Consider the following 17,986-nt stretch of genomic DNA (forward strand, 5'->3'; position numbering starts at 1 on the left):
CAAAAGTGTTGCTTGTGTTTTTCTTGTAGCAGAAAGAATGAGGGAGACGTGGATTTTCTTCTACTCTTTCTTTTTTTATTTTTGTGAGACATATGATCTGATAATTAAAAGACGAGCTGTCAGAACCAAATGAGAGAACACTTTTCAGAATTCTGGAAACTTAAGATAAAAATGACAGAGTAACAACAGTAATCATAATAATGAAAGTGTGGTTTCTGTTTTTCATAATGCAGTCAACTGCTGCCTGCTCCTTTCCCATTTCAAAAAGTATGCTAATTAGCCAACAGCATGCTATGAATGAACATGATAATTTATAGTGTATTAGCATAAACTGGTGTCAAACTGAGTGCAAAGAGCTGTGTCTTCCTCTATTCTCTTCGACTTTGCTGGCCATCATGAAATAGATCCGTTCCCTTGTTCAATAACATTTCATATGGCGGTCATTGAGGCCCAGATAAAGACTTGTAAAATGATTTCAGCCTGGGACACATGAATTGAATAAACATAATCCTCTTCTGGGACCCTGTCTAATCATTAACATAAGAGAAGTGTTGTTTTTGTGTTTGGAAATGCAGAGTAACACACCAGTGACCCATTTAGCATCCTGACTCAATAGTTTTTTAGAAATTCTGTCCTAGATGATTGCTCCTAATCTGGGAAGCTTTATGAGTTTGTGCCAGCCTCTGCAGCTTTTTTGTTCTGGTGATCAGAAGCTAGATGAAAACACACAAAAACAGAAATTGAATAAACAAGCGGATCGTCAAAGCTGAGGCGTATACACAGAGAGATTTTCTGCACATTGAAGTCCAGTTCATAAAGCCATCAGTGATCCAGATCTCTTACTGTGACTCCAAATGACTTGTGTCTTTGAATATGATAAACATTTACACAGGAATGACTGTCTCATCTCTGTTTTGCTGCAGTGAATGGTGACTGATATTGCCTCAGAACCATTTAAACTGCACAGAACTCAGACAGTCAAAGCTTTTTAATGTGTTGCTCTGTGCCTGCAAAGGTTATCATGTTTCTGTTTAGCGTGTCCCCACAGCAATGAAATAAACGAGGACTGATGTAAACCTGAGCACAGAGCTTCTCCAAAACACACAATGAGCTGATTGGAAGTGAAATAAAGAAAACTTCCATCAAAGACCTGAAACTAGAAAAGCAGTCAGAGAGCGCAGACCTCCTCCAAGCATATGTGATTGTCACGCAACACTTAAGTCCTACTTTAATGTTATACTCCCTTTCAGCAGACTGTCTGCTACAATTTGGTGTTAGTTGCAGGTTTGTACGATAATTTGTTTCCTGACAGTGTTGAAAATTATGATGACCCAGTACATATTGCATATTCCAGATCTTAGTATCCAGAATATTGGCAGGATCTGGATCATACTTTTACATCTGTCAGAAATTATGGAGACCTTGTCTTGTACTGTTTTACAAAGCAATCTGACCATTTATCATGGAGTTATATACACACATGGTGAAAACAGCCCTATCTCACAATGATAAAGTATCCTTTAAAAAAGTCCTGGGTCCAGACAGTGATCTGGATCACCTCCAAAATTTAATCACTTCTTCCTTATTTCATTTTGAACATTTCCTGAAAATTTCATCAAGATCTGTTTGTTACTTTTTGAGTTATGTTGTTCACAGACTAACAGAGAAACTGCCAAAAACATAAGCTCCTTGGAGGTAATAAAGGGTGATGAGATCTCTAACATTTACTATTTAACTAGCTGGATTTAGATGACTTCACACACAAACAGACATTAAGTCAAAAATCCATGCAGCTGGCGGCTGAGGGTCAACAGTTAGACGTTGAGAAGATACTGCATGTAAATTAATGATTTTTATACAAGTTAAATAGTGTGTGTGGATTCACCAGGAATGGATTGTTGAGCTGTCTTTAATTTGCTCTTGTTTTGTATCTGACTGTAAGGATAGTCAGTCAGCATCTCCTCTCTTTGCTGCACTGTGCACTCTCATGCTCATGAAGCAAAAGTCTTATAGTAAATAGGCCCAATCCCAATGTTCACACTCACACACTCACTGACTTTGAGGTGCGCTCTCACAAAGTCCATGAGGGCTTACGGCAGTCCCACTGTCAAATCACAAAGTGTGTGAGGGATATCATGCTGTCTTTATGCGCACCTACTGCACCCTTTCTGTGAGTCAGCATGGTTGCAGACTTATCGTGAGGGAATCTTCCCAGAGTTCATTTTAATGTGACGTGAAACCATAGAAACGCAGGGTTCCCAGGGGAAGCCCACAAACATGGCAGGTTAAACCAACATGAAACACGGAAATTGAAGAAAGACAGATGGCAATCACGAACCACAGAAATTAGACCAATGTTAATGCTTCATGTTTACCTGTCTTTAAGAATACATGTATAAAACTGCCGTAATCTTCCCAAATATTTATATCTTTACACATACGGGATGTGCAGTTTAATGAAGTAATTCATATTTCTGTCAGTTTGATGGATAAACTGTTTGGACTTATGGGAGCATACAGATAAAATGTCATTTATTCCAATTTAAAGCTTATTCAGTAACAGTTCATACTGCTGCTCAGGTGAGCTACACTATGACATGCAGGTTGTGTGAGAGGTGGCAAAGTGCTGTCCCAATCCAAGTTAAACCATTTTGAGCCCTTGTAGACCTATGCACTCAAACACTTTCCAGGTGATCTTAATTAAGTCCGTAAGGGCTCAGGGTTTAGGGTTTAGGGGGTGCATTGAGATTCAGCCATAGTTTGCTAAATGGTGAGAGGACACTTTTCATCAGCATTTGGTGAATTCAGTATATGAATGATATGAAACAGTTTGATCATTTATGATAAATACTTCCTTTTTAAAGAGATTCAGCAAGAGTAGCTCATCTATATAACAAAAAAAGCCATCTCTGTGTCTGTGTGTGCACTTATCAAAGCCAAGACATCCAGAGGTAGATCACTGGAGAGTGTGTCATCCTGTGAATATTGTAGCAGAAACACCACCAGCTCTCAGCAGACAAGAAAATATTCACTGAAACTGCATGATGCTCCCAGCACCAGTGTTTTTTTTTTTTTTTTTAATTTTTTAACAGTCATGTTCATTAGCATTCACACAGAGATGCTTTTTGATTTTCAGTAGTAGTAGTAGTGGATACTTCACAAAAAAGTTTCTGTCTAATAACCAATTCCTGGAAGTTTGGCTGCGACAAAAGTACACACAAGACCCAGCTTGACCATAATTTACTTAGATTTATCCATTTGTAAACAAAGTGAGGTCATTTTTTCAGTAACATATATTCCATTAACTGTATCCTCACACTCCTCATTTGTACAGGTTTGGCATGTGCGAAAGTCTTACTTAACTTTGAATCAGTCCCATAGTTATAGCACAGTTTGGCTCCAGTGCTTGTGTTGTGGTGCTGAATGGACAGCTCCCTGCAAAGTTTAGTGATGTTTCTGCAGATATCTTTGTTTCTGTCCCCTGTCTGACTTATTACTGCAGCACTGTAGTTATTAACAGAAACATGTCTTCTTTCTGACTCCTTCATAACCTCCGTTTCACATCTTACAGGCGCTATCCTCAGACATCAAATCAGCGACTGTATTTCCTCTGCTATACCGTTCAGTCAACTGTATTTTCAGCTGCCATCTGACAGAAAAATCTACACCCTGTGTCTGATTTTGTTGCAGTCTTCTTTACAGTTTTCCTAACACAACCTGCACATTTCAAAGATATTCTGCGCAGCGTTTTTTTGTCATCATGCTGGTACAACAAAGTTTGTGTAGTCCTTATAAGAAATATTGAAGAATCCCATCTGAGCTGTTCATACCTCAAAAAATGTTCTACAAACTTACATCCCAAACTTACATCCCTTGTGTCTGGCAGCATTTTCTTTGTTGTGTGACTGCGGGTAGACACAGCATCTACACAGAAATCCACAACTTATTCTAACAATGGCAAAGTTCCTGACAAAATGTACCTGATGAAAACAAACATGATGTATACAACAGGGCACAACAGTGTCAGCAGACCAAAGTTTTATAATAGAAACCCTGAATTATATGAAAAATGTCAGCCACACCATTAGAAACAGAACAATACTCATGCACTGTAAGATCATTTATTTCACATTCCTTGCAGAGCAGGGCAGCACTCCATGAACACTCCATAATGTAACAATAAATGTGCTTCCTTTGTTCCATCCAGCTTCATGTACTGGTCAGACTGGGGCACGCAGGCCAAGATAGAGAAAGCTGGGATGAATGGAGTGGATCGACAGGTGCTGGTGGCTGATAACATTGAATGGCCTAATGGAATCACTCTAGGTAAGAGCACAGCAGCTTTTCCATCTACATCATGTCACATAGGACCATATTTAAGTCTTTTTTTGTTGCTCTTGCTGATGTCCTTAAAAGTGCACAAAGCAGAAAGATAATGCATTTAATAAGCTGAAGCTAAAGGTTAGAAGTGATTCAATAATGATGAGAAAGTTATCTCATTCAGTCTCTTTGAATGACATTCAAAGTGTTTCTGGACTTAGATCAGCTCAGGAAAACGTGCTCTGTGCAGCTGACATTTGATAATCAATAGCACCTGAAGGGATTCGCTGGTCAGAGTGCATCAGTGCTTACCGCAAAGACAATCAATTTCTCCTCAGCTGGGGAGAGACTCATCCATCTGTGTGTGTGTTTGCATGTCTCAGACGTAGCCAACAAGCGTCTGTACTGGGTGGACTCGAAGCTGCACCTGATCGCGAGTGTGGACCTGAACGGAGCTCACCGAAGGACTCACATGTCGTCAGGAGAGAGACTGGGACACCCCTACGCTCTGGCAGTGTTCGAGGTTTGTTTGTAACATGCCCCCACATCTACCTCTCCCTCATCATCCTCAGTGGAGCCCACAGTGTGACTGGGAGTTTGAAGTAATGAGAGATAAATTCAATTTACTGTATGCTCTGTGTGTGTCCATGTGTAAGGCTGCCTCTTCCCCAGTGGGTTTAACTAGCAGAGCATACTAAACAGAGCAAAGCTACAGAGAGGAGAGAGCCTAAAGCCCAAACACACTTATGTTTTGGCCATCAGCCAGCTTTGCTGTGAGTGTGTGCGTTACGATGGTCATCAGTGGAACTTCACTTTGGTTTTGTGCCAAGAAATCACACAAATGCTGCCTCCTGGTTTCTTCGTCCTGTGTCCGTACCGGTGCGGGAGCATGCTTTTGCTTACAAACTCTTTTATTGGAAGTCTGCGTTGGTGCCACTGCAGCAAAGTCCCAGACAGCTGCAGATGGGTGGTAATGACATCACCCAGGTGGTCTGTTTCCCCCTGTGGGACTCCTCTCAGAGGGAGCTGGTCTCAGTGGGGTCAGAGTTGCTGGTGTCATTCAGCAGGAGACCAGATTGACAAGCAAAAAAATCCAACATAGCTTATAGTTAGATTTGTAAGTACACCAAAAAAACTAAAAACAGCATTATTTCCTGCATGAATCAGGAGATGAAGAAATATTTCTGTGGTGTACGTTATTAAAGCTAAGAATAACGTTTCTTCAAAAAAATACTTTTTCATTTCAATAACTTAAGAACTATATTTTTAGGGCTGGGACGATATGCTTTTCTTGGTCGATTACGATTTTTGGGGTGCCGATTCGATTTAATTTGGGATTCTTCAATATTTTAATTTTTGAGATTTTGGTTTGCTTTTTTAACACCTGACCATGTGAAAAAGTTAAATGATAATAGTGTCTTCAGACTCATGTCTACAGGAGCATGTCTCCAGCCCTCTGCTGGAGAAAATTTGTAACTTTATTCAAATCCAGTTTATAAATAAAGACTGAAATGAAGAATTTGAATGTGGAAAAAAAAACAATTTTTGACAAAGAATCATATATCATATTTTTCTTACCCTGTTGTCATATTTTTTTTACATATTTCAAGCAACTTAGGTTTCTTTCTTGGCTCCTTATTTCTTGAAATAAGACACAAATAAATTGCTTAGTTTGTGACCTTCTTAAAGACAAGGAATCATATGATATTCAGATGCCCTCAATCAATGAAGATAAAGATCATTTCCCCAAAGTTGTTTTTGTAAAGGAGATAACAAAAAAGTCTGTATCACAACAACACCAGGTTATTATGAAGTGTAGAAAAAGAAGAAACAGATAATAAGGAAATTATTAATTACTTGTGTAACATATAACCATAGCTACATTGAGTTTCTGCCTTTGAACAAGTGCGGGGGTTTGTCCAGAAGTTGGTGGCTGTATCTGATCCTTTCCCCTCGATTAAGGCTGATAACTCATACGTGGGTGTGAGTTCAAACTGAGTTCACTCCAAAGCAGAGAGTGAGTGAGGAAGCACCAGTTGAGAAACTCCCTTAAACTGTACGGATACTATTAAACTGTCTGTCAGCTGTCTGATTTAAAGCATAATTATACTCAGATACAACATGTCTGAATACTAGTACCACGATGACTAAACAAACAAAAAAGTAAAAGATGCAGAACAAACACGGCTCTCATGCTTCTTTGTGACAAATTTGATTAACTCTATAATTTACAAATCACACAGGCAGCTTTGTCCAGCTATAAGCACTCTACAGTTTAATGTTTGAATGCAGAGTTTTAGATCAGTTGTAGGCTTTACAAACCAAACTTCAGTGCTTGAGCATGTTGAGTGTTGTGAACGCCGCCTCCTTCCATCTCTGGCTCTCTAATCAGACAATCTTTCCCTCACTAGTTGTTATATATTTTAAAAAAAGATAGATACTGAAAGACTTTTGTGGTAATCTAGTTAGCATGGCTGAGTCAACAAGTTGTCTTACTGGCATCTAAGAATTTATCAGTTGTTCAGTGTCTTCACACTGATTTTTTTAATCCTTTATCAGGTCCTCTTTACTATTAAGGCTCGAAAAGTGCCAATTATTTTATCCTTAGTTTATGAATCCAAAATATGCTGAATATTTAAAGCCCCATGTTAGTAGGAATTGGTACCAAATTAGGTTCTTTTAAAGGTACCAACTGAATTCCGTCTGTACTGAGTACCAATTCATGTAAAATCAAACGGTACCATGTTTAGGTACCTAAACATATCCTTGTGACTGTGAGGAAGTGGAAGAGTATGTGATTTTTCCATGCTGAACATGAACACAGTATTATAAGGTTATATATTGAAGAATAAATATGTTGAATTGAAAAACTTTTACATTTTATAATAAAACAAAACATATTTTACCACATAAAACACACACAAAGGTACTGAAAATTGAAGTAGCATCTCTTTTAGTTGCAAAAAAATCTATATGGGTGACTTTTTCTGTGAGTGGTGTAATATAAATGATAAGAAATTAATAGAAATTCTTTTGGCAGCAAGCAAAAAAGTAATTACTCGGAAAAGGCTGACCTAATCCCCCAAATATTGATGACTGGATTGAAATAATATATCAAATCTGTCATTTTCTCCAAAGGTTCAGAAACAATTATTTTATAGAATCTGGTCCAAACAGACAGAATGTTTAGAACCTGTGAGACCTGATATAATTGAGTGAAGGAGTAAAGATAAGATGTATTTATTTAAACTATTATTTTATTTTTGGCCTGCTCTCAATTTTCTTTTCTTTTTCTTTTTCTAATTTAAAATAGGAATTTCTCCATTTTCTGTCGTATCTCTTAAGTTGTTAAAAAAAAAACACTTTGAAGAGCTAAAATGTTGGAAAAATATCAAATATGTTTTCCTGACTATACTAGTTAAATTTAGCAGTTGTTATGTGCTGGTTGTAAAATGATTTCTCTTCTTCAATAAAAAAAGAATAAAAAATAAGCACATTTTAAAAAGTACCAAAATGGGTGCGGTTGATTAACGATACCCATTGCCAAGTACCGGGCATCAGTACTGTATCGCTTCAAACGTGAAAGGTACCCATCCCTACCTGTGTGTGATGTTTGGTGTTTTGGCATACGCTGTGGTATATGGTTTCATGTATTTATCCATTCAGAAATTTTCACCCTAGTTTTTTTTCACATACTCCATTTTCAGTCAACATAGTTTTATGGTGTTACAGCAGAGCCAGGGGTTGAAATCAACATTTAAAATAATGTAATTAGAACATTTTTGAAAAAAATTTCAAATCATGTAATGAAATGTTAAGTTGCCTTAAAAGAGGACATTAAATAAATGAACTCACAGCCAAAGGAATCATTAACATCAGTAAACAAACAGGTCTTCAGCTTTTCTCTAAAAACCTTAACTGACCATGGCCGTCTAAAGTCAGAGAGAGAGTGTCCTGTAAAGTCAGTGCACGTAGTGAAAAAAGCGCTCACCTACCGTCTTTTTTCTGACCTTGGGAACGTTTAGAAGGCCAGTCCCCTGAGAACAGTGTCCGAGCAGGAACATATGGTTTCAATAGGTCAGTCAGACACGAAGGAGCAGTGCTGTTTCAGTGCTGTTTCATGAGTAGCTGATAACAAATCAAGAGATATTTGATGTGTGAGTGAAGTTAGTAGAAATAATGGACTTGCTAATGTAACAAAAAGTGACAGTAAGAAGAAACATGTGATATGATTCTTCTAAATGTTGAGTGAATTGACATGGTAAAATGAAACTGAACCACTCAACAATCACTTAATCCATTTAGATTCATTTATCCACCCATTATCTTAGCCCTTTCTCTTCAGGGTCATAGGGTTGCTGGAGCTGTCAGCGGGCGCAAGGCAGAGTACATCCCCGATAGATCTGCATAGCTGAGGAGGAAAGGGGGACTCTTTGACAATCTTTATATACATCTCATGATTCACTTACATTTATTTTTAGCATCAAGCTGGCTGGAGTTATAGAAGGTCACATAACACCTTGAAAAAAAGCCTTTTGTAGCAGAAAAGGATCTTTTGGTTGAATGTTCCTCTTTTCTCCTGACTTTCTCAAAGCGAAGATACCAAATTTCCAACTGAGTCAAACTGTTCAGAGTGAAACCTCAATGTTTTTTTTCTACTGTAGTCTTCTGTTAGTCAACCCCGCAGGTACCAGTGTAGTGTACCTCACAAAACGATGATAAATCCCCTCTGGTGTAAAACAGAATCGATCCGAGCTCCTCTGCTCTCTGCCCTGATGCGACTACAAGGTGACCTTCCTGTTCAGGTTGTTTGACACACACCAGCTCGGTGTTATTGAGTGGAGCATGTTGTAGTGTACATCACATTACCATCTCTGTCTGACTCAGTTACTCAACACACACACACACACACACACACACACACACACACACACACACACACACACACACACACACACACACACACACACACACACACACACACACACACACACACACACACACAAAGATACAGACACATGCTCACACATGTAGCCACATTAGTCTGTAGTTTCTAAGGCAACCACTGGAAATGTCGGATGCTTTTTATAACTCTTTTCAAACCACTGTAATAAAGGGAAAAAGTGAAACAAAGCAAATAAATCAATGTTTCAACAACAAGTTATGTTCAAATTAACTTTTAGATGTGTGTTAAACCAACAATTAAGTCAGAAAAAGATGGATTTAACGATTCATCCACACAAAGGTAAAGCACCACTACTGCTGCATGGCTGCTTCAGTTAAATAAAATCACAAGTTAAACCTCAGCATATTCATTTCCTTGATGCATTCACCCTCTCACGTTATTTGCAGGAAATGGCAAATTAACACACTTTCTCTCCCTCTAGAAGATAACGAATTAGACTCAGTGTGACAGAAAATATTTATCAGTGCATATTTCACAGCCGCTAATTTTCCCTCTATTGTTTTTCCTCAAATAAATTGGACTTGTGAGAGGGTACACTGAGCCGAGTATTTACAGCTGTTAGCGCTGTTTGCTCTCCAACTGCATGCATTTTATGTTTCTGCTCTCTTTTAAGGTAATTTATCCCGTTCTTCACAGCTTTCTTTACAGACAACTCGACTGGTGTTTCATTCTCTCTTTTTCATTCACTAATTTCCTGTCATCTAAGCGTCACACAGCATCAGTCGAATCCCTTTCAAACTGAAGGACTCTCAGAGACACGTGACTTTTCATCAGCTGTGTCAGTATATTTTTCTTTGAACTGCAAGATGACGTGAATAAGGGATAGTTTTTATTTAGCTTCTTTCAACACACAAGGAGGTTTCGATGAAGTCCCACAAAGCTACACAGATGAGCCTTTTAACATGACCAGGCTGTAAACGCTGGCATGTGCTCAAAATGATGATGCAACATGTTGGTGCAACAAAAAAGGAAAAGGTTACAGGTTATTTTAAAATGCTACTTCTTAGCTTCCCAATTGGGTTGAGCAGGACTAGATTGATTTGAGGCACATCGAGGTCTCTATAACAACACCACACCAGCTGATGAAGTTCAGTATTGAGAAGAGAAATATGTGTTTTTCTCTGCTGAAAATGATTTCTGTGATTAATTTTGTAGTGATGGTGGACACAGGAGCCTAACTGTGAGACATAAGGACAGAAGAGCAGAAGAAAGATAAATAGGAGAGTGTTTTAGTCCAAGCTAAAGGCTAACACAGGGGCTAAACTGTTTGTAATAATGTTCATTCCAACCCACAGTCAGCAGTTATTCTGCAGTGGTCTGTTCAAACTTGAGAGTCTATCAATAAAATGAAGAGTGAGGTTACGTTAGCTCTGCTTGGTAGATGACTGGCAGGACGTAGCTAACCAGGATTTACTCACGTTACACATCACGGACATGTTTAAGACCACCAAATTGTCGGCTGCACTAAATATAAACAGCTACTAAACTACTTACAAGCTGACAGTGTTTACTTGTCACGTTAGCCTACAGATATGTCGTAGATGTAGTGATACATATAGCTGACTACTCCAACATTAACTTGGTGTCATGTTTCAAACCGTATTGCTTTGTAACTCTGCTGATAAATACCTTAGCTCAGCACGTTGTATCCAGTAAAAAGTTGTCTTGAACAAATGAAAATTTGTTTCAATCCGTTCTACATCTAATTCAAAAACAAACACGTCTCACTAAAAGTAAGTTATGACAGTGTGCAGACACAGTGTACAGGCCAGAAGGTGGCGAAGCAGTCCAATCACAACAGATAAAATAGAATAGAATAGAATAGAATAGAATAGAATAGAATAGAATAGAATAGAATAGAATAGAATTTTATTGTCATTGTAACAAGTACAACAAAATTAAAGTCACAGCAGCAATCAAGAAAACAAAAGTAAGAAAGTGTATAGAAAGTGCAAAAAGGTCCATAAGAAAATAGATGATGACAGCTTGTCCATCATTGTCCAGTTCAGCCAGCCTCCACCTCCACAGGGTCCAGGACTGAGCTTCTTTAGTCCATCTCTGTCTCCTGGATCCTGTCTGCTCACAGCAGGGGAAGCTCTTCCAATGTGGTGTTGGTGTCTGATGTTAGCTCCGTTAGCCATGTCTGTGAATAGCATGATGCTACTCTGCCTTCTGGTATTCACTCTGTTGCTGGGTTAGCATGGCTAGCTCATCCATCTTATTGGAGGTAGATCTTACGTTTCCAATAACGATGGATGGAAGGACAGGTCCATGTCGTCACTTCTTAGCTCACATCTGAGAACCAGCACGGCGTCCTCACCTCCTTCTCCTCACCTTGTGGGAAGGCATCAGGCCTTACACCAGTTAGCATTGACATGCTACAGGCTGCTAACAGTTGATTTCACATGTAAACAATGCAGCCATGGTTACATGTAGGATCTCCAGACAAACACAGGAGAAAAAGTAGTAAAATTATCACTGAAGCCACAAAAAGTTCGGTGTCCATGACCAACAAATGAGCCAAACAAAGTAATGATCCACTCCAGATCCTCTTCATAGAATCTCTAAAGAGGGGGTGTTGTGTTTTTTAGGCTTTGTACTGCCCCTCTGGTTCCCCTGTAGTAGCTTTACATGATTTGCAGCTAAAAAAAACCTTATTTTTCTCAAACTGGTGTTTTAAAAACCTTTATTTCAGCCACTGTCCGAAACACTTCGTTTTAACCGCTCCCTCTTTAAGCCTAACTCTACAATCGACTTCCCCTCATCCTGCTCTCAATACCCAGATGATTTCCCTCACTTAAACCAGATGGAGTATTTCAAGCTGTGAGAATACAGATAATCCTCTGCAGTGAGGTGCTTCAGTGAACAGCGAGTCCCTGAAAATATCAGGGCCTGGGTGTCCTGAAATTATCTAGAAAATGTCAGAAGTTCATGCGAGAAAAGGGCTCGGACTCAAATTTAACAAGAGGCTGGGGTTACATCGACTGTGCTTTGAAGTTGTCACAGATGAGGTTTTTTGTCTTTTTTTAGATGTAGAGTAAACCAAATAAAGACATTAATATTCCTCGTGTTTCAGGATCGTATCTACTGGACAGACAGAGACAGGGCAGCCGTCTTCATGGCAAACAGGCTGACGGGTCAGGACGTCCAGACGCTGGCTGAAAACCTCAACGACCCCCATGACATCGTGGTCTTCCACCAGCTCAGACAACCACAAGGTTTGTGTACCATTCAAGTGTGTATCTGCTATTCATTTCCTCCCCTCGCTGCGATGGTGCGAGCTCTGAGATGCAACTGTGACCACATTTCCCACTGTGGGTCCGTATCAGACCAGCGCATGAATAAATGATGGTGAGTGGTGTGACTGCGGCAGAGTGATCAAAGTGTGAGGAGCAGATGAACATTCACACATCTGTCACCAACGCTACCTTCAACCTGGTTTTCTTTCAGCAGGACAACCCAGATCAAGTGGAACTGAAGCAAGTTTTTAATCATAAATGTGATGCTTGTGTTTTTATTTATTGTGTGTCTGTTTTCATGAATATCTCAGCTTGTCTTTCTCTTCTGTGTCATCCCTCCAGTGTCTCCTCTTTACTCATTTATGTTGTAATCTTTCTCTGCATTTCATCAGCTGGCTGCGTGTTTCTATACTCAGCTACACAGCGGAGTAGTATTTGGCACGGCAGCAAAGGATCCTGTTAATATTTACTGCAAGTTTCTCCTTGTTTCCAGGTGTTATTCTTTGTATTCTGTTAGATTTTGTTTACTCATTGTTAATGGCTTCGCAGAAAGGGAATTTATCAGCGTTCACAGTGGGGGGATGATAAAAAAGAGTAACTTTCTGGCTCTGTGCTGTCACTTGATGTTGAATAAGTGATAATCTTGTTTATGGCACTATAACTGTGTAACTCTCCATGTCTCTGTCTCCAGGCCCTGACAGCTGTAATCTGGGCAGCGTGGCGAATGGAGGCTGTGAGTACTTGTGTCTGAAGGCTCCACAGATTACAGAACACTCGCCCAAATACACCTGCGCCTGCCCCGACGGACAGGACCTGGGGCCCGATATGAGAGGCTGTGTGCCAGGTGAGTGTGTTTATTGAGAGTAATTAATGATCAATACGATCTAAAGGGATTTGTCAGGCAGAACGCCACAGCACTTACTGAGAAGATAATCAGTTTTGCATCACTTAAAAAAGCTCTTACTCCACCAGCGGTCATCCGGGGAGACACTATGAGGATTCTGGGAAGTTGCCCACATAGAAAAAGAGTTTGGACAAGAGCTTAAACATTTGATATCCTGATGTAGATAGTAAAATTAAACCTAAAATACTAATCATACCATTTCAGGATAAAGCACTCTTGACTCTTGACATTTGAAAAGTAAGCTGATTGTATCATTTCCTGTTTCATCAAATTGATCAATCAATTTTAAGGCCCTTATATTTTATATCTTGTTAAACTTACAGTGAGGAGTTTTTGAGGGGTTATTAAACAGACTGGAAGTCTCTTTATGAGCTACAAAGCAAACAACATAATCAGTAATAGATTTAATTATGTCCACAGTGTTATTCTTATATTCATATTGCCACCACTGGGTCAGAGCCCAGGGAAGCTTTTGGAGTAGGCAGAATGAAGGCCAAAGGTAATAAAATCCACCTCTGGACTGAATCAAAGATCTGGTGGTCTAAAAAGAAGAGAAACAGCCACATCACCAGTGTTATAGTAGAGTCACCAAGGCTTAAGTCTGAGTTTGAGTCAACAACTTCCCTCACTCTCCATTCCTCCTGCAAACCCAGGAATATCTACAACCAATTGAATTTTTCTCGGTCTTTCTCCCTCAGAGTGGATCTTTGAGACTGCTTGGAGTTGCAGTTCAGATGTTCCTAATCATCTGAATACTAAATCCAATTAAGTGACTTTAGTCAATAGTTCCTTCATACAGTTTCCATCCATTTCCTTAGCCAAGGAGGGTATGTTTTTTGGGAGAGTTTGTCCGTCTGTTTGTTTGTCTGTGAACAACATACCTCAAAAAGCAACGAACAGATGCTGATGAAATGATCATCTTCTGGATCCAGGATTTTTTTTAGAGGATTCTTTATCATTGTAGGTCGCCGGTTGATCACAGATAAATGATACGATAAATGGTCGGATTGCTTTGCAAAACAATCAAAGACAAGGTCACTATATTTTCTGACAGATGTGAAAGTAAAAATATACTGGATACTAAATCAGGAATTTGAAATATGTACTGGGTCATCATAATTTTCAACACTGTCAGGAAACAAATTATCATACAAACCTGCAACTAACACCAAATTGTAGCAGACAGTCTGCTGAAAGGGAATATAACATTAAAGTTTGACTAATGTGTTGTGTGACAATCACAATATGCTTGGCGGAGGTCTGCGCTCTCTGAGTGTTTTTCTAGTTTGAAATATGTTGTTCTTTTTGTGGCACATTTAACCAAATGTTTCACCCTCTAAAGATTCACTTCTGATTCAAACCTTTTCAGTTTGTGGAGGAAGAAAAAACACAACTGCACTCTTATGAGACAGAATAAGTAACAAGTCAAGATAAAGGGCATCAGCTTTAATTGTTTCACCACAGATTAAAAAATCTTCATAGGAGATTAAAATAGAATCAACTTCCTGTAGCTGGTGACTGTTAATGAACACTAAAGAGGAGGAGTAGAGTACAGTATGTGTAAACAATCCATGTTTTATTGTAGTTGGTAGTGATTAATACATAATTCAAGATCTGACCCCCAGCTATATAGTGACTTAGTTTTTGATTAAAGAGGGTTGCTAAGCAACAAATTCAGGCGGTGTATATATTTACCTGGACCACCACAGTGTGGTTACAACACGTATCTGTAAGGCTCAGGAGTGTTTTACATTTAGTGTGCAGATAATGGTGCTGGTGTTTTATCATTGAAGGAGGGATGCTCTCATTTTTAACAGTTTTCATTCACATGATGAAAAATGAAGGAAAGTAAAACAGGGTAAACAAAGAAACGTACTCTGTGAATGTCTTAAAGTAAGCTGTTGTAAGTAGCCTTGAAAACATTTTAGAGTGTCGCCTTTTATTAACGTGTCAGATTCTTCTTGATTAAAGAAAAAAAAAAAAAACAGCAAGCAGAACATTTAGTCCCAACCAAATTTAGATGGGCCTTTCTGTGTGGACTTTGCATGTTCCCCACATGCATGGGGGATCTCTCTCCGGGTACTCCAGCTTCCTCCCACAGTCCAGAACATGCTCATCAGGTTAACTGGTCACTCTGAATTTCCTGTAGGTGTGTGTGTGTCAGCCCTGTGACTGATTGGTGACCTTTCCAGGGTGTAGCACGGCTCTTCCCTGAAGACGGCTAGGATAGGCTCCAGCCACCGTGACCCTGAACAGGATAAGCAGTAGAAAATGGATAGATGTGAAAAAACTTTTTTATTTTTATTTTTATTTTTTTTTTAAGTTTAATGGCCAAAAGAGATTTAAACCCCAATTCTGGATGCTTCAAGTATTAGATTCAGACATGGAAAAGTATAAAGTTTCTCAAATAATTTCCTTGAGGTCAGAAATTCTCCTTTTGGCCCAGGATTATTAATTTTAACTGTCAGGAAAAAATATGCTCTTCCTGACACTTAATGAAAAATGGGTATTGACTGTAAAGCTCTGGGTTTGCATATAATTCACCCGCCACCTTTACTCTAGGTACAGTAACTTCTAGCCTTAAAAAAAAAATACACATGGCAGCTTCAGTCAGAATCTGAATACTTTATTGATCCCCGAGGGGAAATTTCATTTCAGTTACATCCCTTTCAAGACATAAGAAAACAATCAAGGGGAAACACAGGAATGAGATAAATCTAGGAGCTCGCCAGCTAACCAGCGCCCCTTTGCAATAGATATGAAAAAACAACATTGGGAGAAGAGAGGAAAAAAAAAGGTCAGTTCCAGACTATTCCCAACAGGGGGTGTAGTTTGAGATCAAGGGAAAAAAAACACCTCAGCATATAAGCACATGATAACAACAAACATAAACTCGAAGACTTGCACAAATGTCACTGCTCAGCCATGGGGGGGTGCGCATGCAGCCTTACTCGGGCACGTGCGCCTCAACCCTCTGCAGCTGAACTGTAACGGAGCCAAAGAAGGCGTTGAATCCAAGGTTGTGTGTGCCATGTGACCTCATGTGTGTGTATTTGTAAGCCCATGGACTCAATAATGTTTGTGCTGTCTGATGGTGACAAGGCCAACAGCTATTGCCGTTAAGACGACTTCGAAAAGTTCTGATCCAGAGACAAGTTCACAGGAGAAATGTGGGGGATGAGAGGGGGTAGAGCATCTGTCTGCATACCATCCAGGAGAGTGGGGCGGTTATCAGCCTGCCAAGGCCGACGCAGGGAAGCCCAAGAGAGATAAAGATTGTTTGGGTCAGGCAGGCACACTGAAAATTTTTCTGTCTGCCTTAAAGTCCCAACTGGACAACGTGCCAAATGACCTAATTTGGTGGTCCATTACAGCCAACCCGAGCTACCGAACAACTTCTCCAAGTTGCAAAGAAGTCCAGGAATCACATCCTGCCTGTTATTAAGTTGGCATATCACATGAGTCTGAGTGTTGACAGCCCTGCAAAATCCCTCAGTGACTAACAGCTTATATCCCAAAAGTGCTGCCTGCGTCTTCAGAAGTTTGCATAAAACAGGAAACCGGCAGCTCCAAACAGCAGAAAGCCTGTTATCGTAATCCCAAATATGTAGAAAACTTCAACATCCACGACGGAACAGATCAACAGTCATATGGTTCTCCAGGTATCCCAGGAGTCGATCGTATACGGGGCTCCAAACGTTTTGCCCGGGCAGGCAGGCCGGGCTCCCCTTTGCCCATTATCCTCGTTGAGAAAATTTGATCAATTGCATTGAGAGACCAGTCGATGAAATCCATGGTTTTAGGTTTTGGATGGGATACAAAGAGAGACTCTGATAATTCAGAGAGAGACAGACCAAGAGCAAGTGAGGCAGGAAGGGAGGAGGGAGCTAGAAGGAAAGCGTCCTCCTTCGTTGAGAGCTGAAAAGAATCTGCAGCATTCAGAATCTCACAAATGACTGTAACTAGGTCCATCATGAATGCAGCTTATGGCTCCATCTTTGATACAACAAATTTTGTTTTTCAGCTGGAGCTTTCTATTCTTTTGTCTTCTCTCCCTTTCTTCCAGGAGCACCAAGGAACAACATGACACCAACATCCTCACCTCCTCTTGACACCAGCTCTGTCACTGAGGACTTCCCACCTCCCTTAGGCGCGGTTTCACAGGCAGATGCCACCCCACACCTGACCACAGCTCCCACTGATGCCCAAGAATCTGTCACACCTCTGTCCACTCTGAAGCCTCTGTCGTCACAAGCATCAAAGGCCTTGGGATCTCACTCCACCGCCACCGCTACAGTTGTGTCCACTACACCTGCAGGCGACAGCAGCGTGTCTCAACACTGTGAGTGAGCTGTGAAACCTTTTCATGTGTAGGCACTGAAAACACTAGCAGTACTTTCCAGAAGTCCTTCTCAAGCCTCTGTGTCTCATTTAAACTGGTATAAAGTAAACAGAAATTAATGTTGATACATCTTGATGACCCATAGGCTGGGCCAGTGAGCATGAAAATGTCTGCGATTCACCTGATCTTTTAGGATTGAGATCTAGTATCAGTAA

At 39.9% G+C, this 17,986-nt stretch overlaps 1 protein-coding gene across 2 annotated transcripts in view; it reads left to right on the plus strand.

Annotated features, from left to right (window-relative positions):
* Positions 1-17,986, plus strand: part of LOC141804093 (low-density lipoprotein receptor-related protein 8-like) — a 150,174-nt gene that overhangs the window by 125,703 nt on the left and 6,485 nt on the right. For both annotated transcript variants that reach the window (XM_074688345.1, XM_074688346.1), the window contains exons 12-16: positions 4,208-4,326; positions 4,704-4,843; positions 12,363-12,504; positions 13,217-13,369; positions 17,496-17,771. In XM_074688345.1, coding sequence (XP_074544446.1) covers positions 4,208-4,326; positions 4,704-4,843; positions 12,363-12,504; positions 13,217-13,369; positions 17,496-17,771 — 830 coding nt within the window. The remainder of the gene's footprint in view (positions 1-4,207; positions 4,327-4,703; positions 4,844-12,362; positions 12,505-13,216; positions 13,370-17,495; positions 17,772-17,986) is intronic.

The sequence above is a fragment of the Halichoeres trimaculatus genome, unplaced genomic scaffold (genome assembly GCF_033239565.1).
Source record: "Halichoeres trimaculatus isolate MK-OKI-2021-1 unplaced genomic scaffold, fHalTri1.1 fHalTri1_scaffold_15, whole genome shotgun sequence".
NCBI classification, from domain to species: Eukaryota; Metazoa; Chordata; class Actinopteri; order Labriformes; family Labridae; genus Halichoeres; species Halichoeres trimaculatus.